The following is a 17,907-nucleotide window of genomic DNA, read 5'->3' on the forward strand; positions in this document are numbered from 1 at the left end:
CGCGCAACTCCCAGCCCAAGTATTTTGTAATCTCTAGTATGTATGTGTGCGAAAGGCAGTGGGTAAAGGCGATAAACAAATTCGTGCTGTTGTGAAGGAACATTCTGTGCGATCGCAGGAGCGCATCTGGCATTATCCGGGGATAACTACAGCCAACATGCCAGGGCATCGGGGCAGAATACGGAAAGCGGGAGGGACAAATTGCCAATGTTTGGAGTCTGGTTTCCAGGTTGCCGTTTTTGGGGGCTCTGGGTGTGGCGGTTGCCGTAGCTGAAATTGGCTGCACCATGTCGGCCTTCGAGAAGCCTCAGATCATCGCCCATATCCAGAAGGGCTTCAACTACACGGTGTTTGACTGTAAGTGGGTGCCCTGCAGCGCCAAATTTGTGACCATGGGCAACTTCGCACGGGGCACCGGCGTCATTCAGCTGTACGAGATCCAGCACGGGGACCTGAAGCTGCTTCGGGAGGTGGGTGCCGGGTCGAGGATCCGGACTGCCGTTGGGGGCGAGTGCGGATCCTGGGGTCTGCATTCCTCTTTGCCAGAGCCTTCGTCCAGCGTCCCCCAAAGCATGGCTTGAGCCGCGCGAGACCAGAGAAGCTGACCGCCGACTGAGGAATGTTTCCTATTTAAAACCTTTCTTCTCATCCGCGGGGTAGTTCCTCCGCGCCCAACCGTCCTGCCACCCCCAGTGCAGTCCAGCCAAAGCGGGCACCAGGATGCCTGCAGTGTGGTTGGAAGAGGCAACCTAACACATTCGACAGGTATCAACTGAGTGCCTGGTATTCCCAGGCATGTGAATGGCAATGTCCCCCATCTCATGGAGTTTATTTTCTAGTGGGAGAGATACTCGGTTCAATAATCAAAGCAACGATACATAAATACAAACCTAGATGAGTTGTCTCACACAAAGGAACACGGTTACGGTTCAATGAGAGTGAAAACAGATTTGGGGTGAATGAAAACAAATTTTGGTATGTGCAGAAGCTAACTAGGTCAAACTAGTAGTAAAGGACAAGGTTTCCAGGGCTTCTGCACATGCAGAAGCTCAGTGATGGGAAGAAGTTTATCTCCTTAAGAAACTAGAGGGATAAGCAGGAACCAGACATTGCAAGATCTGTAGGACATTCAAAGGATTTATGCCTTTTTTCTAAGAAAAAACGGACACAACTGAAAGGATTTAAGCAGGGTGTGGAAAGATTAGGTTTGCAAGGTTTTTTGAAGATTACTAGTGAAAGAATTAGAGAATAATGATAGTAACTAGCATTTTATAGCTGTTTAGAGTTTTTAAAAAGTGTTGATTTTGTTACCTGAAAAAATGATCAGTCATTATCAGATCAGGGTTGTAATAGACTACAAGTGCAGGGTAGGTTAAGAACTCTGGGGATCAAAATCTATGGAGAGAATCTGCTTGGAGGAGGTAGGGATTAAACTGGTAGATAAAGGATGAATACAATTTGGACTGTTAAGCCTAGAATAGAAAGTATGTAAGACCCCATCCCGCTTTAAGTTTCCCTGAATGACAAACATGAAACATGGCTTATTTTTTTCTACCTTTCCTTCGTTCCTTGTATTGTTCATCACTTAGCTTCTGGTAACCAGTGGCTTTTTTTTTTTTTTTTTTTTTTTTTTTTTTTTTTTTTTTGAGACTGGGTCTCAATCTGTCACCCAGCCCGGAGTGCTGTGGTGCAAACACAGCTCACTGCAACCTCCGCCTCCCCACCTCAGCCTCCCAAGTAGCTGGGACTACAGGTGTGTGCCACCACACCTAACTAATTTTTTTGTACTTTTTATTTTTTTATTTTTTATTTTGGTAGAGATGGGGTTTCACCGTGTTGCCTAGGCTGGTCTCCAACTCCTGGGCTCAAGCAGTCTGCCTACCTCGGCCTCCCGTAATACTGGGATTACAGGCGTGAGCCACCAAGCCTGGCTACCTGTTGCTATTCTAATGTTCAGTTCAGATTATCTAATGTATGATGCCCTTTCTGATTTCTACACAAAGTAAAATTTCTTTACATTGCATTTTGGGTTGTTTTTGTTTTTTGTTGTTGTTGTTTAGGGATGGCGTAGCTCTGTCCCAGTCCGGAGTGCAGTGCTACTGTCATAGCTCATTGCAGCCTGGAACTCCTGGGCTCAAACCATCCTCCCGCCTCTCCCTCCCAAAGTGCTGGATCAGGTGTGAGCCACCATTAAAAAGAAAAGGTATTTAAAGGATTTATTCCTTTTTCTTTTCTTTCTTTCTTTTTTTTTTTTTGAGACGGAGTCTGGCTCTGTCACCCAAGCTTGAGTGCAGTGGCGTGATCTTGGCTTACTGCAACCTCTGCCTCCCGGGTTCAAGCGATTCTCCTGCCTCAGCCTCCCTAGTAGCTGGAATTACAGGCACATGCTACCACGCCCAACTAATTTTTTTGTATTTTTAGTAGAGACGGGGTTTCACCATGTTGGTCAGGCAGGTCTCAAACTCCTGACCTTAGGTGATCCACCCGTCTTGGGCTCCCAAAGTGCTGGGATTACAGACATGAGCCATCACACCCGGCCATTTATTCCTTTTTCTAAGAAAAATGGGACATGATTGAAATTTTTTTTTTTTTTTTTTTTTGAAACAGGGTCTCACTCTTGCCTACGATGGAGTGCAGTGGCAGGATCAGGGCTTAGACCTGTGACTTTTTAAAATAAGAACAGGCCTGGTGCAGTGGCTAACGCCTGCAATTCCAACACTTTGGGAGGCAGTGGGGTGGATTGCTTGAGCCCAGGAGTTCAAGACCAGCCTAGGCAACATGGGGAAACCCCGTCTCTACTTTTTGTATAAAAAAAATACAAAAATTAGCTGGGCATAGTGATGCGAGCCTGTAGTCCCAGCTACTTGGGAGGCTGTGGTGGGAGGATCTCTTGAGCCCAGGAGGTCAAGGCTGCTGTGTTCGCACCACTGCACTCCATCCTGGGTGACAGAGAGACCCTGTCTCAAAAAATAATAAAATGAAAATATATGATTTGTATGTATTTCAAAAGTACACTTACTCCATCAAGTGGAATAGAGTAGTTTCTCTTTTGTAGCGACTCTGGGGAATTTCAGCAAATTTTAAAAAGATAATTTTCTTTTGTAGCAAAAATAATATGTGTCCATGATAGAACATTTAGAAAATAGGAAAACGAAGAAAATATTACCCATAATCTCAATGCCAGGAATAACCACTAAGTGTATTTTCACGCCGGGTGTGGTGGCTCACGCCTGTAATCCCAGCACTTTGGGAGGCTGAGGCGGGCGGATCACGAGGTCAGGAGATCGAGATCATCCTGGCTAACACGGTGAAACCCCGTCTCTACTAAAAATACAAAAAATTAGCCGGGCGTGGTGGCGGGCGCCTGTAGTCCCAGCTACTCAGGAGGCTGAGGCAGGAGAATGGCTTCAACCTGGGAGGCAGAGCTTGCAGTGAGCCGAGATCGCGCCACTGCACTCCAGCGTGGGTGACAGAGCAAGACTCCGTCTCAAAAAATAAAAAAAGAAAAAAGAAGTATATTTTCACCTGGATCCTTTGGATATTCTTTTTTTCTACTATGAGTTGTCTGAGAACACACTATGTCAAGGTACTGTGTTTAACAAGGACTGAAGAGATTTAAAAGTTGAGTCCTTTCTCCTAAAGAGCCTACTGTCCAAAAAGAGGGTAAAACTAATACAAAAATACCTTTAAGAACTTACACTGGGCTGGGCGCGGTGCTCACACCTGTAATCCCTGCACTTTGAGAGGCCGAGGCGGGCGGATCACAAGGTCAGGAGAGCAAGACCATCCTGGCCAACATGGTGAAACCCCATCTCTACTAAAAAATACAAAAATTAGCTGGGCGTGGTCAGGTGCGTGCCTGTAATCCCAGCTACTCAGGAGGCTGAGGCACGAGAATCACTTGAACCTGGGAGGCAGAAGTTGCAGTGAGCCGAGATCGCGCCATTGCACTCCAGCCTGAAGACAGAGGAAGACTCTGTCTCCAGAAAAAAAAAAAAAAAGAACTTCATTGTGTTTGGCTGTTCTGGTGCAATGGAAAAAAATTTTTAAATATAGGTTAAATACTGGTCCAGTAACTCCCACTCCTTACTGTGCATCAGGATCATTTGAGTGCATTTTGTGGCTTGTGTGTGTGTGTTTTAAAACATTTGTGCCTTGGTCCCACCCCTAGAAATTCTGACACAGTGGTACAACTTTGTTGCATCTGGAGTAAGGTTTAGAAATCAGAGTATTTTTAAACTTCCGCAAGGTGATTTTAATGAGTCTCAGAGCTGAGAACCATTGAGCTAGATGGGTCATTTATTAAAATATTAGGAAACAGACTTGATGTATCATCGTAGATCTACCCTTAAGTCATGTGCTCCAAAACTCATGCATCGTTCTTTTTTTTTTTTTAATTTATCACTGACTTGGAGCTCACAAAGCCCGTGCATCTAAGAAGAAAAGATGTAAAGGAAGCATATCAGCATATCAGTCTTTGTTGAAGTCTTCTTTATCTTAGTTCTAAAAGGATATATAGGGAATGGAGGGCAGGGCCTCCGTGTTCAGTTGAGCAGTTTTTTGCACCACACAAAGGTGTCTGGCTGAGTGCTCAAGTGGGAGCTAAAAGCTCTTTTTCCTTCATCAAGCCTTACATGTGTGAGACTTCATCAGCCTATAAAAGGCAACTTTTTTCTCATTGGCACAAAGATACCATATGGACTAGGGATGGCCCTGAAAAATGGAAACACAGTTGTAGATGTTTATATTAAAAAAAAATAGCACTAAGCTAATAAAATTCTGCTTTTTTAGCCCCTGTGCTACCGAATTTACTGCTTGTTAGCATTTGGTTGGCTAGATCTTTTAATGTTAATTAAGTATTGCCAGGATGTGGAGGAGGAAATACTGACAAGCTGTACTAGACCCACCCACATGCAGAACAAAAATAGCTCACACAGGAATTACTGATCTTGAGCTTCTTTAATCATTTTAACTTCTTATAGCAAGAAAATGAACAGCTAGGTCAATTATGACCATCATTGATGGCCATTTTCAGTATCACATAGCAAAAATTGTTAGTATATATTGATTTTCTTTGTTGAACAATTTTTGCAAGATAGAGCTACTTTTTTTTTTGCCAGCTTGTTTTCCAGCAAGAAAAATTTTGATTTACCACCAACTTCTTTTCATCTTTTCTTTTCTGTAGATAAACTATCTAATGGGGCAGAGAGGGAACCCGTTTGTGAACTATGAAAAATTAGCTTCACTAGTGTCCTCTTAATTTAGCTATTATTATTATTTCCATGAATGTGTGAGGAAAGAGGAAACATGGCTACTTTTGTAAGTCAGTTTGCCAACAGAGCTCGGCCCTTCTGAGCAAAGTGCAGTCCTCAGTGCACACAAATGATAAGTTTTAATACGTTTAATATGTTCATAATACGTTTAATACGTTGAAGATATACAGTTTGAGTTTAATTTGGTTCTTGCACAGCAGACCACTAATGACTATAAATATCTTTGTGTTTCTTTAAGGAAAGGACAAAGAACATGAGGGAAGCATAATATCATATATTTATATCTTGTAAAGACATGAATGAAGGTAAAAACCAAAGGGCAGAGATCTGAAAGTAGGTTTAATTCATGCCGTTGTGCCATTTACCTCAGCAATCAAGATCGGAACATTTCTTTGATACTTCCAATAACGCTCAGGTTTACAGAATGAGGACTCCAATAATAAAATGTTTATTTAATTGATTTACATATAAGCCTGGAGGCAGCCTAGTTTAGAGGAAAAAGTCTGGATTGTATCTGGCTCTTGGGACCTTAGGCAAGTCACTCAGTCCTCTGAACCTGTTTTGTCATCTTGAAAGTGGTGTTCTGAACACTTAGTTTGCAGTGTTGTATATATTAGAAAAGGGATGGTCTAGACTGGAAGAATATCTAAAATGTATCTGAAATGTAGGTGTTCAATAGATGGTTGCTATTTTCATGATTGCATGTCAATGACACCAGAAACTGAACAGTTTGTCAGAACCCTGGCACATGAAAGTATGGTAGGAGAAAAGAGAGAGCAAAGAAAGTGAACTCCAGCCCTGGTTTGTCTGTCCCTAGTGTTAGGGCTGAGAGATTCATGGATGGTCATTTATACCTTCATTCAACAAATGTTGAATGCCTGCTATGCGTTAAAAAAATTAGGCAAGGCCCTGCTCTCATGGTGCTCACATTCTAGAAAGGGGGACATAATTGCATGAATAAAATAATTTTGTTGATAAGTATAATGGATGATTAAACAGGGTGAGTGACAGTAATTTAGGGGTTTTTCAGATTGGAGGGACAAGGAAGACCTCTTTGGAGATGTGGCATTTGAACTGAAATCTGAATGAAGAGAAGGATAGAGGCATGGTGACCTGGGAAAAGTAGTCCAAGCAGTGGGAACAGCAAATTCAAATGGCCCAAGTGGAAGAGACCTTGACAAGTATGAAGAACAAAAAGCAAGCTGACTGGTGTGGCTGGAATTAGTAGAGAAGGCAAGAAACAGGAAATGAAGTCACACAGACAAGACCAGATCCCAAAGGACTTTTTGCATTTTGTATACCATAGGCCTTCATGCCACTCTTGTGAGTCTGTGCTTCTCAATGTAGATACATTTTACTTCTTTCCTTTATATTTGTAATAAAGACATACTTTTAGAAGGGATGCAATGACAACTGTGAAAATGTATAGAGCTTATTGTGTAGACTGGTTGTCAGTTTGGTTTCTTTCCTTTGAAGGTAGCAATTCTCAGACATGTGCAGGTGTCAAAGAATCTGCACATTGCAGTGCTGTTTTTGGAACACCATAAAATATTGGAGTAGTCAGTTCTATCTCTGCACAGGGAAGAGATTTTCAGCAGAAAAATCTGACTATATATAGAGATAGATAAATAGATAGAGATTCCGATTTTTACATCACAAGTAACCACACAGTTTTTAAGTCTTCACTTCCAAGGTTTTATTTTTATTTTTATTTTTTTATTTTATTTTATTTTTTGAGACGGAGTCTCTCTCTGTCGCCCAGGCTGGAGTGCGGTGATGAGATCTTGGCTCACTGCAGCCTCCGCCCTCTGGGTTCAAGCAGTTCTCCTGCCTCAGCCTCCCCAGTAGCTGGAATTACAGGCATCCACCACCACGCCTGGCTAATTTTTGTATTTTTAGTAGAGAGGGGGTTTCACCATTTTGGCCAGGCTGGTCTTGAACTCCGGACCTCAGGTGATCCGCCTGCCTCAGCCTCCCAAAGTGCTGAGATTATAGGCGTGAGCCACTGCACACAGTCCAAGTTTTTTTAACTGGTGTTCATTTGCTAGTATTTTCTACCAGGCAAGCTAAGAAAATTATTTTTAAAAAAACTTTAAAATCTGAAAACAACACATGCATCAGCTTTTGTTCTTGGTGAATTTTCTGATTAATGTATTATGTTAGTAACAGAAGATCAGTGTGTTCCAGGAGTATAGTTTGAGATTCTCTAGTCTAAAGGGTCTAAAAGTGAAAGTTGGGTAAAAGAATAACAGGGAGGAAAGTTTTTGCTTCCAGTTTTTAATTTTTATCCAGCAGTAAAATTTTAGAACACTGTAGGGAACCAAAGAGTGTAGGTTAGTTTTTACCTCTTCTATGGCCTAGGAATCACAGAAACCCTCATCAGAGGTTTGAGGGGACAGCAGTGGAATTCTGGGAAGCAGAATGCTTTAGCTGGTTGGTGGGAAGAAAATGGGAGACCAGTCTTCCCAGTGCTTCTCTGAGAAAAATGTTCCCAGAGAATTGGGTCAATAGATGATGCAAGTTCTCCACAGCTTCTAATCCCCTGTCTCCTGGAACCACATTGCTGTGCATGAAGACCACCAGTTTCTTACCTCAGAGGGTCTGCTTCCACCCTCTGCCTCAGAACATGGAAGCCATTATCAGTGGCTTAGAGCTGGCAAGACCCAGGTTCAGTGTGAGACCAAGGGGAGGAAAGAGTGGATAGCCGTCTTACCAGTTGGCATAGGTTGGAGCTCAGAATTAATTTCACCATAGAAATCGTGCCCTAATAGTGATTAAGTGCTTTACCACTGTTAATATATTATTTCAGCTACTTTTATTTGAGGAGAGGGGAATGGTGAGGAAAACATAAATTGCCTGCAGTTAGAAACCGTGTGCTTTGTTGACAAAATTTTGATCCTCTGTGTTGCCCCATTTTCAGATACTCTTTTTCATAAAATTGGGAAAAAATGGGAATAAATGAATATTAATTTTCTGCTGCAGTGAATAACCGATGCCATCTCAGTCCACTTGTGCATTAAAAAGAGAAACATTCTGTGGTTCCGTGCTTCTCATCAATAGGGTCTTTTACAAACATGTTACTGTACATGGCTGATTTCGTTTACTAGACAATTCTGAGGAAGGTATGAGTGCTTTTAGACTTGGCCACGTAGTAACTCCAATTTATCTAGATCACAAACAATAGGAAAGTTCAACAGTCTGGGAGTTTCCAAAGCCCTATACCATATAATGGTAACCTTTGAATCAGAGAAAGAAAGTTGTTATAGTTTGTGTTAAGTGACTTCTATTTTATTCGTGAAAATTGCTATGTATACCTTATATGGATAATATACCCTATATGGAAATGCCTGGATAAACATTGAAAGTGGCAGGGAAATTATTTTTAAAATTATTTGAAACAGGCCAACCTGGGAGGGATGAAGAGAACTGAAGAGTTACAAGGGGAGATGTCCTGGAAACTGGAGAACACTGCAAAAGGAATAAAGTTTATCCAGATGTATTGTTAAGTGAAACAAATCAAAGGACAGTGTACCATGATCTGCCTTGTATTGAAACAAAATCATGTGTGTTTGTAAATGCGTAGAAGGCCTAGAAGGGTGGGGATTACTTCTGGAGATTGTTAAAGGGACTCACTTTTTCCTTCCATCCTTTTGTTTTGTTTGAATTTTTATAGGGAGCAGGTATTACTTTTATAAACATTAGGAATTTAAAAATGTAAAAATTGTTAGAGACCAAGAGGAATAGTTTTGCCCCATTGAGGCTGACAGTCAGTGGGAAGTGTTATATGGCAAGAGTGTGATGTGGGACAGATATCAGTGGCCTCATCTAATTCCAGATTCCAGAGATCTCGGGAGCCAAGGCAGCAGGAAAAGCAGTTAGACTGTAGGAGGGACTTCAGTGACCTGGGCAGGTAGAGTTGGCGGCAGGAGGGGCCATGGAGAAATCAGAAACATCAGGAAGTAAAAGAAGGTGAATAGAAGACCCAGGGAGGCATAGGAGTAGTATAACGAATATGTATATTTTGGAGGAACCAGATAAGAACTGATATTTGAGTTGTTAGCTTTTTGAGGGACTGGCCAATCTCATTCATCTTTGTATCCTCTTTTGCCTACTTCAGTGACTTGCATGTGGTAGAAACCATTAAATGTTGAATGTTGTATGAGTTCGGCAAATCTGTAAAGCCCTATGCTTTGGTCTCCTTTTATGACAGGAGGGTATTGTGTTAGATCCTTTCCAAGGACCTTTTTGGCTACATAGTCTTCTTCACCTGATTTCCATAAACCCCATACGTTAAATAATATATTCGTATGTGATTGTTTTACTAATGTGACTATATACGATACTTGGTGCAGTAGCCTTTTAAAGTAAAGAAACCTCAAAAGATTGGCTGATCCATACTAATAGTAGCGCCTTGGTACACACAAGTTTATAAATCTCTCTGCATTGAAAAGGCCCCAGAGAAAGTGGGACATAAACATCTTTAGTTTATAGGGTTCTGCAGGGAAAACTATAAGAGACACATAACATTTTTGTTCCCATAACCATCTGGAAAGATAATATCTTCATTATGTTCTCATTTCTGCTGAGGATCTTAAAGAATATCACATGAAATGCTGAAACTTTCATATTTGCAATAGAGATTGTAGAGCTGTCAGCATTTGAATGTCTCATTAGTGAGAGGAGAGGAAAGGCAAATTAACACTTTTTCTTTTTGACAGTTACATATTTTAAAGAAAAATGAGTAAAGGAAAAAGCAAGATTATTTTCATCAGAAGATGTTTTAATTGCCTTTTATATTGTCTTATTTAAATGCCATAATAGAGCCATAAATATGATATTAATAGATTATAAATATCTGCTTACATAAATAATATATCCTCTCTTCCTCCCTTCTATCAAGATTGAAAAGGCCAAACCTATTAAATGTGGAACATTTGGTGCAACATCTTTACAGCAGAGATATTTAGCTACTGGAGATTTTGGTGGAAACCTTCATATATGGTAAGATGATTTAGTCAGTATTCAGACAGATGAGATAGGCAATTTATTTGATAGTTTCATTACTCTTTCTCTGAAAGAGAGAATTTTAATTTTAAAATCTTTCTATGTTCCATTTTAACTATAAAAATATGAGAATTGTCTCTAATATATATTTCTAGATTTCATATTCAAAATCCATTAAAAAATACTAACCTATTTTTCTTTAGATATTTTGGATAATATTATCAATGCTTATTTTCACACACGCAGTTTGGTGCTAGCATTTAATGCCATGTATTTGTAAGTAAAGGTCTGTTCCCCCTCCAACTTTAAAAATACAGTATATAAAAATGCATATGAATAACACTGAAAAAGTAGATATTATTTATATTTCAGCAAGAGATTTAGCACTGCAGAACGTTTGTTTTTTAAAGCTTTAACATCTAAGCACAACTTTTTAGAAACATATCTGTTGAACAAATCAAAATAAACTTGTTTTGAATGGGCAAAATCACAATTCTGCCAAATGCCTTTTTCGTGTTTTACCTAGAGTTGTTTCTTATTTAGAGTGGAATGAATTGAAATTCCTTTTTAATTACTTTGCAGGAAAATCTATTATTTTAATCATTTAAAGTATACAGCAGTGTTCTAAAATATTATGGAGAAAGTTCTAGAGTGTTCTAGAAAACCCATCTTCCCTGCATCATGTTTTCTAACATGACCTTTCTTGAGTCTCGCTTAGAACCTGCTACTTTATAATTACATTACTTATAACATATTTATCTGTCTTAGAATCATAACATTAAACAAAATGGAACTACTTTAATTTCTCCTTGCTTTAACTCCTTAATAATTAAATTAGCATGTATTCATTAGTTCTTAGATGCTTTGTCATATGCTTCGAGAGATACTGTGAGAAAGGCAAGTTTGAATGCTATTTTAAAAAATAAATATATTTCAACACAAGAGTATTCAAAATATTAGATAGTACCATTGACCATCTTTCTAATACAGTTTCCTAGTATAGTACAGATATTACCAATTTACTTTCATTGATAAATCTTATAATTTCATGTTAAAAAATAATGTTTTAAAGTCTATAAAATAGTAAAACAGTCATTTCAAGTAGAACCACAATCTTGTTTAATCTCTTGATTAGTTCATAATGATGATAAATGTCATTTCTAAACTAGGTTGAAATATCTCAAAAAATTTTTTTTGTCTTTGAGATGGAGTCTCGCTCTGTTGCCTAGGCTGGAGTGTAGTGATGCGATCTCGGCTCACTGCAACCTCCACCTCCCGGTTTCAAGTGATTCTCCTGCCTCAGCCTCCCAAGTAGCTAGGATTACAGGTGCCCACCACCACGCCTGGCAATTTTTTGTGTTTTTAGTAGAGATGGGGTTTCGCCATGTTGGCCAGGCTAGTCTCGAACTCCTGACCTCAGGTGATCTACTCACCTTGACCTCCCAAAGTTCTGGGATTACAGGCGTGAGCCACTGCACCTGGCCACAGATTTTTTATTAGTAAGGTTTTACTAATAAATCTTGGCCCAATAATAAATTGGAATTATATTTCATGTATAGTCACATTCATTTAAAAAATCTGTAAGTTATTGAAAACTAAATTATTAAGAGAAATGTAAATAGAAGTTCCCGTAGAAAAGCAAAAGAAGGGGAGAAATGGAGATGGGCAAGAAAAGGAATGTGTGAGGATCACCTAGTCAAGCCATTCATTGCCCAGTAGTGCAGTTGTGGTAATCAGTACTTTCCTGAATGCCTTTCTGTGAATTGACCTATTAGACGAACTTCAGCCTGTCTTGCAGTAATACATATTGTTACCAGTATGATGACACACTGAAAAATATGTCAGTAGAAAATCAGTGTGGACTTCAGTGGGAAAATAGTACATTATAAAGGAAGAAATGTGTACAAAGTAAACACTACTCATATTTTATCCTTTAAAAAGGTCATAAGATCCAACTACTGAGGCCTACTTTGGAAGAATTCTATATCACTTTGAATTTACATATATATATATTTAGATAGAAATATACTAGCTGCGTTTTAACAAAAACCTTTGCATATTTGGTGGGTGGAATTTAACAATGAGTATGATGATTTAGTAAGGCCAGCTAATGGTGTCCATCTTCTATTCACCTCCCATATTTTTGTAACAGCCACTAAAACCCAGAATTGAAAAAAACTGTCCTGAGAGCCACGTCCTCAGATACATGGTTGTTTTTTTCCTTTTCTTTTTTTTTTTTTTTTCTGAAACAGGGTCTTGCTCTGTCACCCAGGCTGGAGGGCAGTGGCATGATCTCAGCTCACTGCAGCCTTGACCTCCCTGGGCTTTACTCTATATTTGAAGCAGTATTTTTTCAGACTTCAGTGTACCACAGTCATTGTTTTGGGGACCCATCTGAAATCCTGATTCATTATGTTTGGGGAGGAGCCCATGAGTCCACGTTTATCAACAAGCAAACCTGGTAATTCATCTGTGGGGGTCTTGCATAGATCGTCTTTGAAGAACACTAAGTATGGTGAGCTCAGGATTGGAATTTCAAGTTGAATGATGACAGTTCTCATTGGGGGCTTGAAAGAAGTTGAATGGAGAGAAAATTTCAGAAGTGTAAATAAATGTATAAACTATCTTCATAGCAAAACCTTAATTTCTATACAGAAAAAATCTAACTATAATATATCTTTTTGAATTTCAGTAGTAGACTTAAATGTTTGGGATATGTGGTGTAAGAAGCTGTGTTTGTTGTTTAGGAATTTAGAAGCTCCAGAGATGCCAGTATATTCTGTAAAGGGCCATAAAGAAATTATAAATGCCATAGATGGCGTAGGTGGACTAGGAATTGGAGAAGGAGCACCGGAAATTGTGACTGGCAGCCGAGATGGTGAGTCCCTGTATTCTATGTATTTTGTTTATTTATTTTAATGGAAATCTCTATGCAGCAGTACATCCTCTCTGAGTAAAAAATCCCCTTCAGTCACCTTGACTCCCTAAATCTAACAGTCTTGCTGCTACTTTTTTAACAGGCAAGTTTGATTGCTTATCTCTCGATTGTTTCAGACTTTTGGCTATTTTGAGATAGATTCATAGCACTTATTAACACTATTTTAGTGTTGAGCTGGTTCAGCTACTAACAATGATGGTTTCCTCTGAACCTTGAAGGATTTAAAATGTCTTTACAGGTTTTTGAGGCAGCTGACTATATAATGTGGGTGGCAGCTTTTCATTTTCTTTTTTTAAAAGGCAGAATTAGTACTTGTGAAAATTGTCATATTGACAGCTGCTTGAAAACTGAAGTTCTGTGATCCATCCACTAAGCATTATAGAGAGTTCCAAAGGCACCAACTCAGCTCTTCCACCCTGCAGTGACCAACAAGGGCCAGGTCTTTTGGTGTCCGAAGTGGTACTGCATGACTTTAATAGAGTCAGAAATGTTGTTGCTTCACGAGGCAACAACATGAGAAATTTGGTACCTATTATAATTGATTTGGCTAGTTGTTTAATGGCTGCTCAAGACCATGAGGAAATTGCTTTAAAGGAAAATTGAGATATAATTTTCTAGTGGGTACTCAAGAGCAGCTGTGTTTTAGAAATCACTTATTTTTTTTAATCATAAAAGCAATATTGAGTATAGAGGGAAAAATAACATTCAGTCTACCACACTACCACAACCATTAGATTTTTCTTTTCCTTTTAGGTCTTATATATAATTTTGCATAGTTATAAGTGTGAATATGAATTTGTATCTTAGAAACTTTTTTTATTTAATGTTTTGTCATATGCAAATGTTGCTGTTTCCACAGTTATCATTTTAATGACTATATAATATTCCATCATATGGCCATACTTAACCATTCCCTTATAAGCCTTCGGTTTGCTTTTTTTGTTTGTTGTCTTATGAGAGTGGCTTAAAAATAATGAGTAAATGAGTATTGTCATATGTGTAACTCTTTTGGAATAAATATATTTTATGATTTTTAAAAAAATTTATTGGGCCAGGTACAGTCACTCACGCCTATAATCCCACAACTTTGGGGGCTGAGGCGGGCGGATAACTTGAGACCAGGAGTTTGAGACCAGCCTGGGCAACATAGCGAAACCCTGTCTCTTCTAAAATACAAAAATTAGCCAGGTGTGGTGGCACACACCTGTAATCCCAGCTACTCAGGAGGCTGAGACACAAGTTTTGCTTGAACCTGGCAGTGGGAGGTTGAAGTGGGCTGAGATCTTATCAATTTGTGTGAATCCTATAGAGAAAGATAATCTCTTATCTCTATATATGGGATTTCTTTTTTTCTTTTTAAAACAGGCTTTTGGTGGGTGCAGTGGCTCATCTCTGTAATCCCAGCACTTGGGAGGCTGAGGTGGGAAGATCACTTGAAACCAGCTTGGGCAACATAGGGAGACCCCATCTTTACAAAAACTAAAAATTAGCCAGGCATGGTGGTATAGTCCCAGCTACTTGGGAGGCTGAGGTAGGAGGATCACTTGGACCCAGGAGGTCAAGGCTACAGTGAACCATGATCGCACGACTGCACTCCATCCTGGGTGACAGAGCAAGACCCTGTCTCTAAATAAATAAATATTAAAGTAAAGCAGCCTTTTAATGATCAACTTTATTTTATCCCTGGAGATAAATCTAATGTTGTACCTCCACCTTTCCTGAGTTATTTTCCTTTTAAGGATTTTTTTTTTTTTTGCCCTTTTCTTATTCTCAGGTACTTGCCTTTTAGCCATTTTATTACATGCATTTGCATTTTTTGTAGGTAGTGACACTATTTTAGTAAGTAGTCCCATAATATGAATTAAAACAAGGGGGTTGAAATTAAATTGAGAATTTGTTAATTTTATTTAACATTTTCCTCTTCACTTTTGCCACAGGAAAATTAAACTTAACTGTATATGAAATAGTATTCCAGGCCAGGCACAGTGGCTCACGCCGGTAATCCCAGCACTTTGGGAAGCCAAGGCAGGTGGATCACCTGAGGTCAGGAGTTTGAGACCAGCCTGGCCAACATGGCAATACCCCATTTCTACTAAAAAAGTACAAAATTTAGCTGGGCGTGGTGGTGCATGCCTGTAGTCCCAGCTACTTGGGAGGCTGAGGACGGAGAATCGCTTAAACCCAGGAGGCGGAGGTTGCAGTGAGCCAAGATCACGCCATTGCACTCCTGGGTGACAGAGTGAGACTCCATCTCAAAACAAAAAAAAGAAAGAAAGAAAAAGAAATAGTATTCTAGAACTCACATAAGAAACCATTAATTCAAAATTAGAGTGTATTCATGCCAATGGTTAAAATGGGTAATAAGGAAAAAAGTAAAAATTAAAACAACACTGGTATTTTCCCTAAAAAATAACACATTCATTTTAGGCTCATGATTTGAATTACGTAACATTCACATTTGCCTTGTCAGTCATCACTCGTAGATAACTTAGGAACACTTGTTGGCTTTTCTGTGTGTCTATTAATTTGGAAACCAAGTCAGATAGTTACATATGGGTGATATCTCTGATATTAAATACAACTTACCCAATTAGAAGTCAGAACAATGTGGATATTTTCAGATGTCATAACATCTGTCATATTGCCATGTACACAGGAAGCCATAGAAGAAGAATGTAGAAAAGAAACATAATCATTTACTTTTGAATTTTTGCCAACTCACTTTTATGCATGGCAGGAACTGTGAAGGTGTGGGACCCAAGGCAAAAAGATGATCCTGTTGCTAATATGGAACCTGTACAAGGAGAAAACAAGAGAGACTGTTGGACTGTGGCATTTGGTAAATTACTGAAGAATTCTTGCATTTGAATTATCAGATGGTAAAAAGCACGATGCTGCAAGAAATTTCACAGTAGTCTCTTTATGGTCTGTTTTGTGGATTATTCTAATAGTTTACTGAGGCAAATACACGTGGTGGTTAATGTCAGCCTCTGGGGCCTGAGTTTGAATTCTCACCTGCTACTTATTGGCCATGTGGCCTGGAGCAAGTTACCAAAGTTATCTGTTCCTTGGTTGTTTCATTTATAAAATGGAATTAATAATAGAATTTACTTAGTTGTGTTGTCATGAAGAGTCAATGAGTTAATTACATGTAAAGTGCTGAGAATTGTGCTTATTATTATGTGTTCCTGTTTAACTAGATAATATTGACCTAATTTAAAGTCAGACACCATTAATGGGGATAAACCAAGCCTCAAATGCAAACGGTTACCTAACAAATCATACATTACGCTATATACGGAGTATGTTTATTTTCTAGAAAATAGTTTGCCATTACAAAGTTATTTCTTATAAATTTTGATAACTGTATTCCTTCATTAATTTACTTAAAATGAATATTGATTTTGGAAGACTAATTGACATTTGCCCTTTGATATGGTTTGGATCTATGTCACCACCAAATCTCATGTCCAATTGTAATCCCCAGTGTTGGAGGTGGGGCCTGGTGGGAGGTGATTAATGGGGGCGGAGTTCTCATGAATGGTTTAACACATCCTCCCGTATACTTTAAATCATCTCTAGATTACTTATAATACCTAATATAATATAAATGCTGTGTCAGTCATTGTTGTATTGTTTAGGGAATAATGACAAGCACAAGAAGTCTGTACGTTTTTAGTGTAGATGCAAATTTTTTTCCAAATATTTTCGATCCATTGTTGGTTGCCTGTAGATGCAGAACCCATGGATAGGGAGGGCCAACGGTAGAAGAGAGTAATAGTAGGAATATCCTTAGAGATGGCTCAGGACAATGGCCAGAGGTGTTAGGATGGCCTGAAGATAGTTCTAAGTTTTTGATGGTGTTTGCAAAGAAGAGATGAAATCCGAGCTTTAGGAAAATGAACTAGTGGTATTTAGCGGGAGTGATGAGTGGTACAGAGAATATGAGTTCAAGAGCTCTTTGCAGTATTCCAGGGAAGACCTAAGTTACAAGCACTGAGAAGGGAGCAGAGTGGATGATTCAGAAGATAATATTATGCAGAATACATAGAATTTGGGAATGTTTTTGGATATGAAGAACAAAGAAAAGGATAATGTCCAAGATGACTGAGTTTTCAGGCTGATTGTGGGGTGAATGATGGTATTAATTGAAAAAATTATACAAGGGGTGGGATAATTTGTAAAGGAAAATGGTAAGGTCATTTTGGGACATCATGAGTTTAAGATGATGGTGTACCATCTAGGTGGGGCCCACAGTGGAAATGCAGGGCTGGAGTTTATGAGAAAAACGAAGTTAGGGGCAGTAGGGAATGAAAGCATTGGGATAGGATGCCCAGATAGCATAGCACAGTGACAGGGGCCTCCTTCTCACTTAACACTCTTTCCTCAGCAAGAGATACTTGGAAAAAAATCCTTGAATTAATTCCAGGAGGATGAGTTTAACCACAGATTATAAACTTACTTCAGGTATGATCATCCACACTACTAAAAATATGTCACAGTGTGCTACATCTTATTTCAGATTTCCTTGTAAAGATGGAATCACACCAGAACAACATTTTTCAAGATAAATTAGTTTTAAAGTTTCTGTTTGCATTCAAATATAGTTACTGCCAAGAAAGCAATAGAGGTATAACTGTATTTATTCTCTGAGACCCCTTTGTGTTTGAGCTGTAGTTGGCCTGCTAGCCT

General features: G+C 39.1%; 1 protein-coding gene across 3 annotated transcripts in view; it reads left to right on the forward strand.

Moving 5' to 3' along the window:
• Positions 1-139: 139 nt before the first annotated feature.
• Positions 140-17,907, forward strand: part of DNAAF10 (dynein axonemal assembly factor 10) — a 72,637-nt gene continuing 54,869 nt past the window's right edge. For all 3 annotated transcript variants that reach the window (XM_063789031.1, XM_063789030.1, XM_003309042.7), the window contains exons 1-4: positions 140-470; positions 10,174-10,274; positions 13,025-13,155; positions 15,953-16,054. In XM_063789031.1, the coding sequence (XP_063645101.1) occupies positions 288-470; positions 10,174-10,274; positions 13,025-13,155; positions 15,953-16,054 (517 nt within the window). In that variant the 5' untranslated portion in view covers positions 140-287. The remainder of the gene's footprint in view (positions 471-10,173; positions 10,275-13,024; positions 13,156-15,952; positions 16,055-17,907) is intronic.

Source organism: Pan troglodytes, chromosome 12, assembly GCF_028858775.2.
Source record: "Pan troglodytes isolate AG18354 chromosome 12, NHGRI_mPanTro3-v2.0_pri, whole genome shotgun sequence".
Lineage (NCBI taxonomy): Eukaryota > Metazoa > Chordata > Mammalia > Primates > Hominidae > Pan > Pan troglodytes.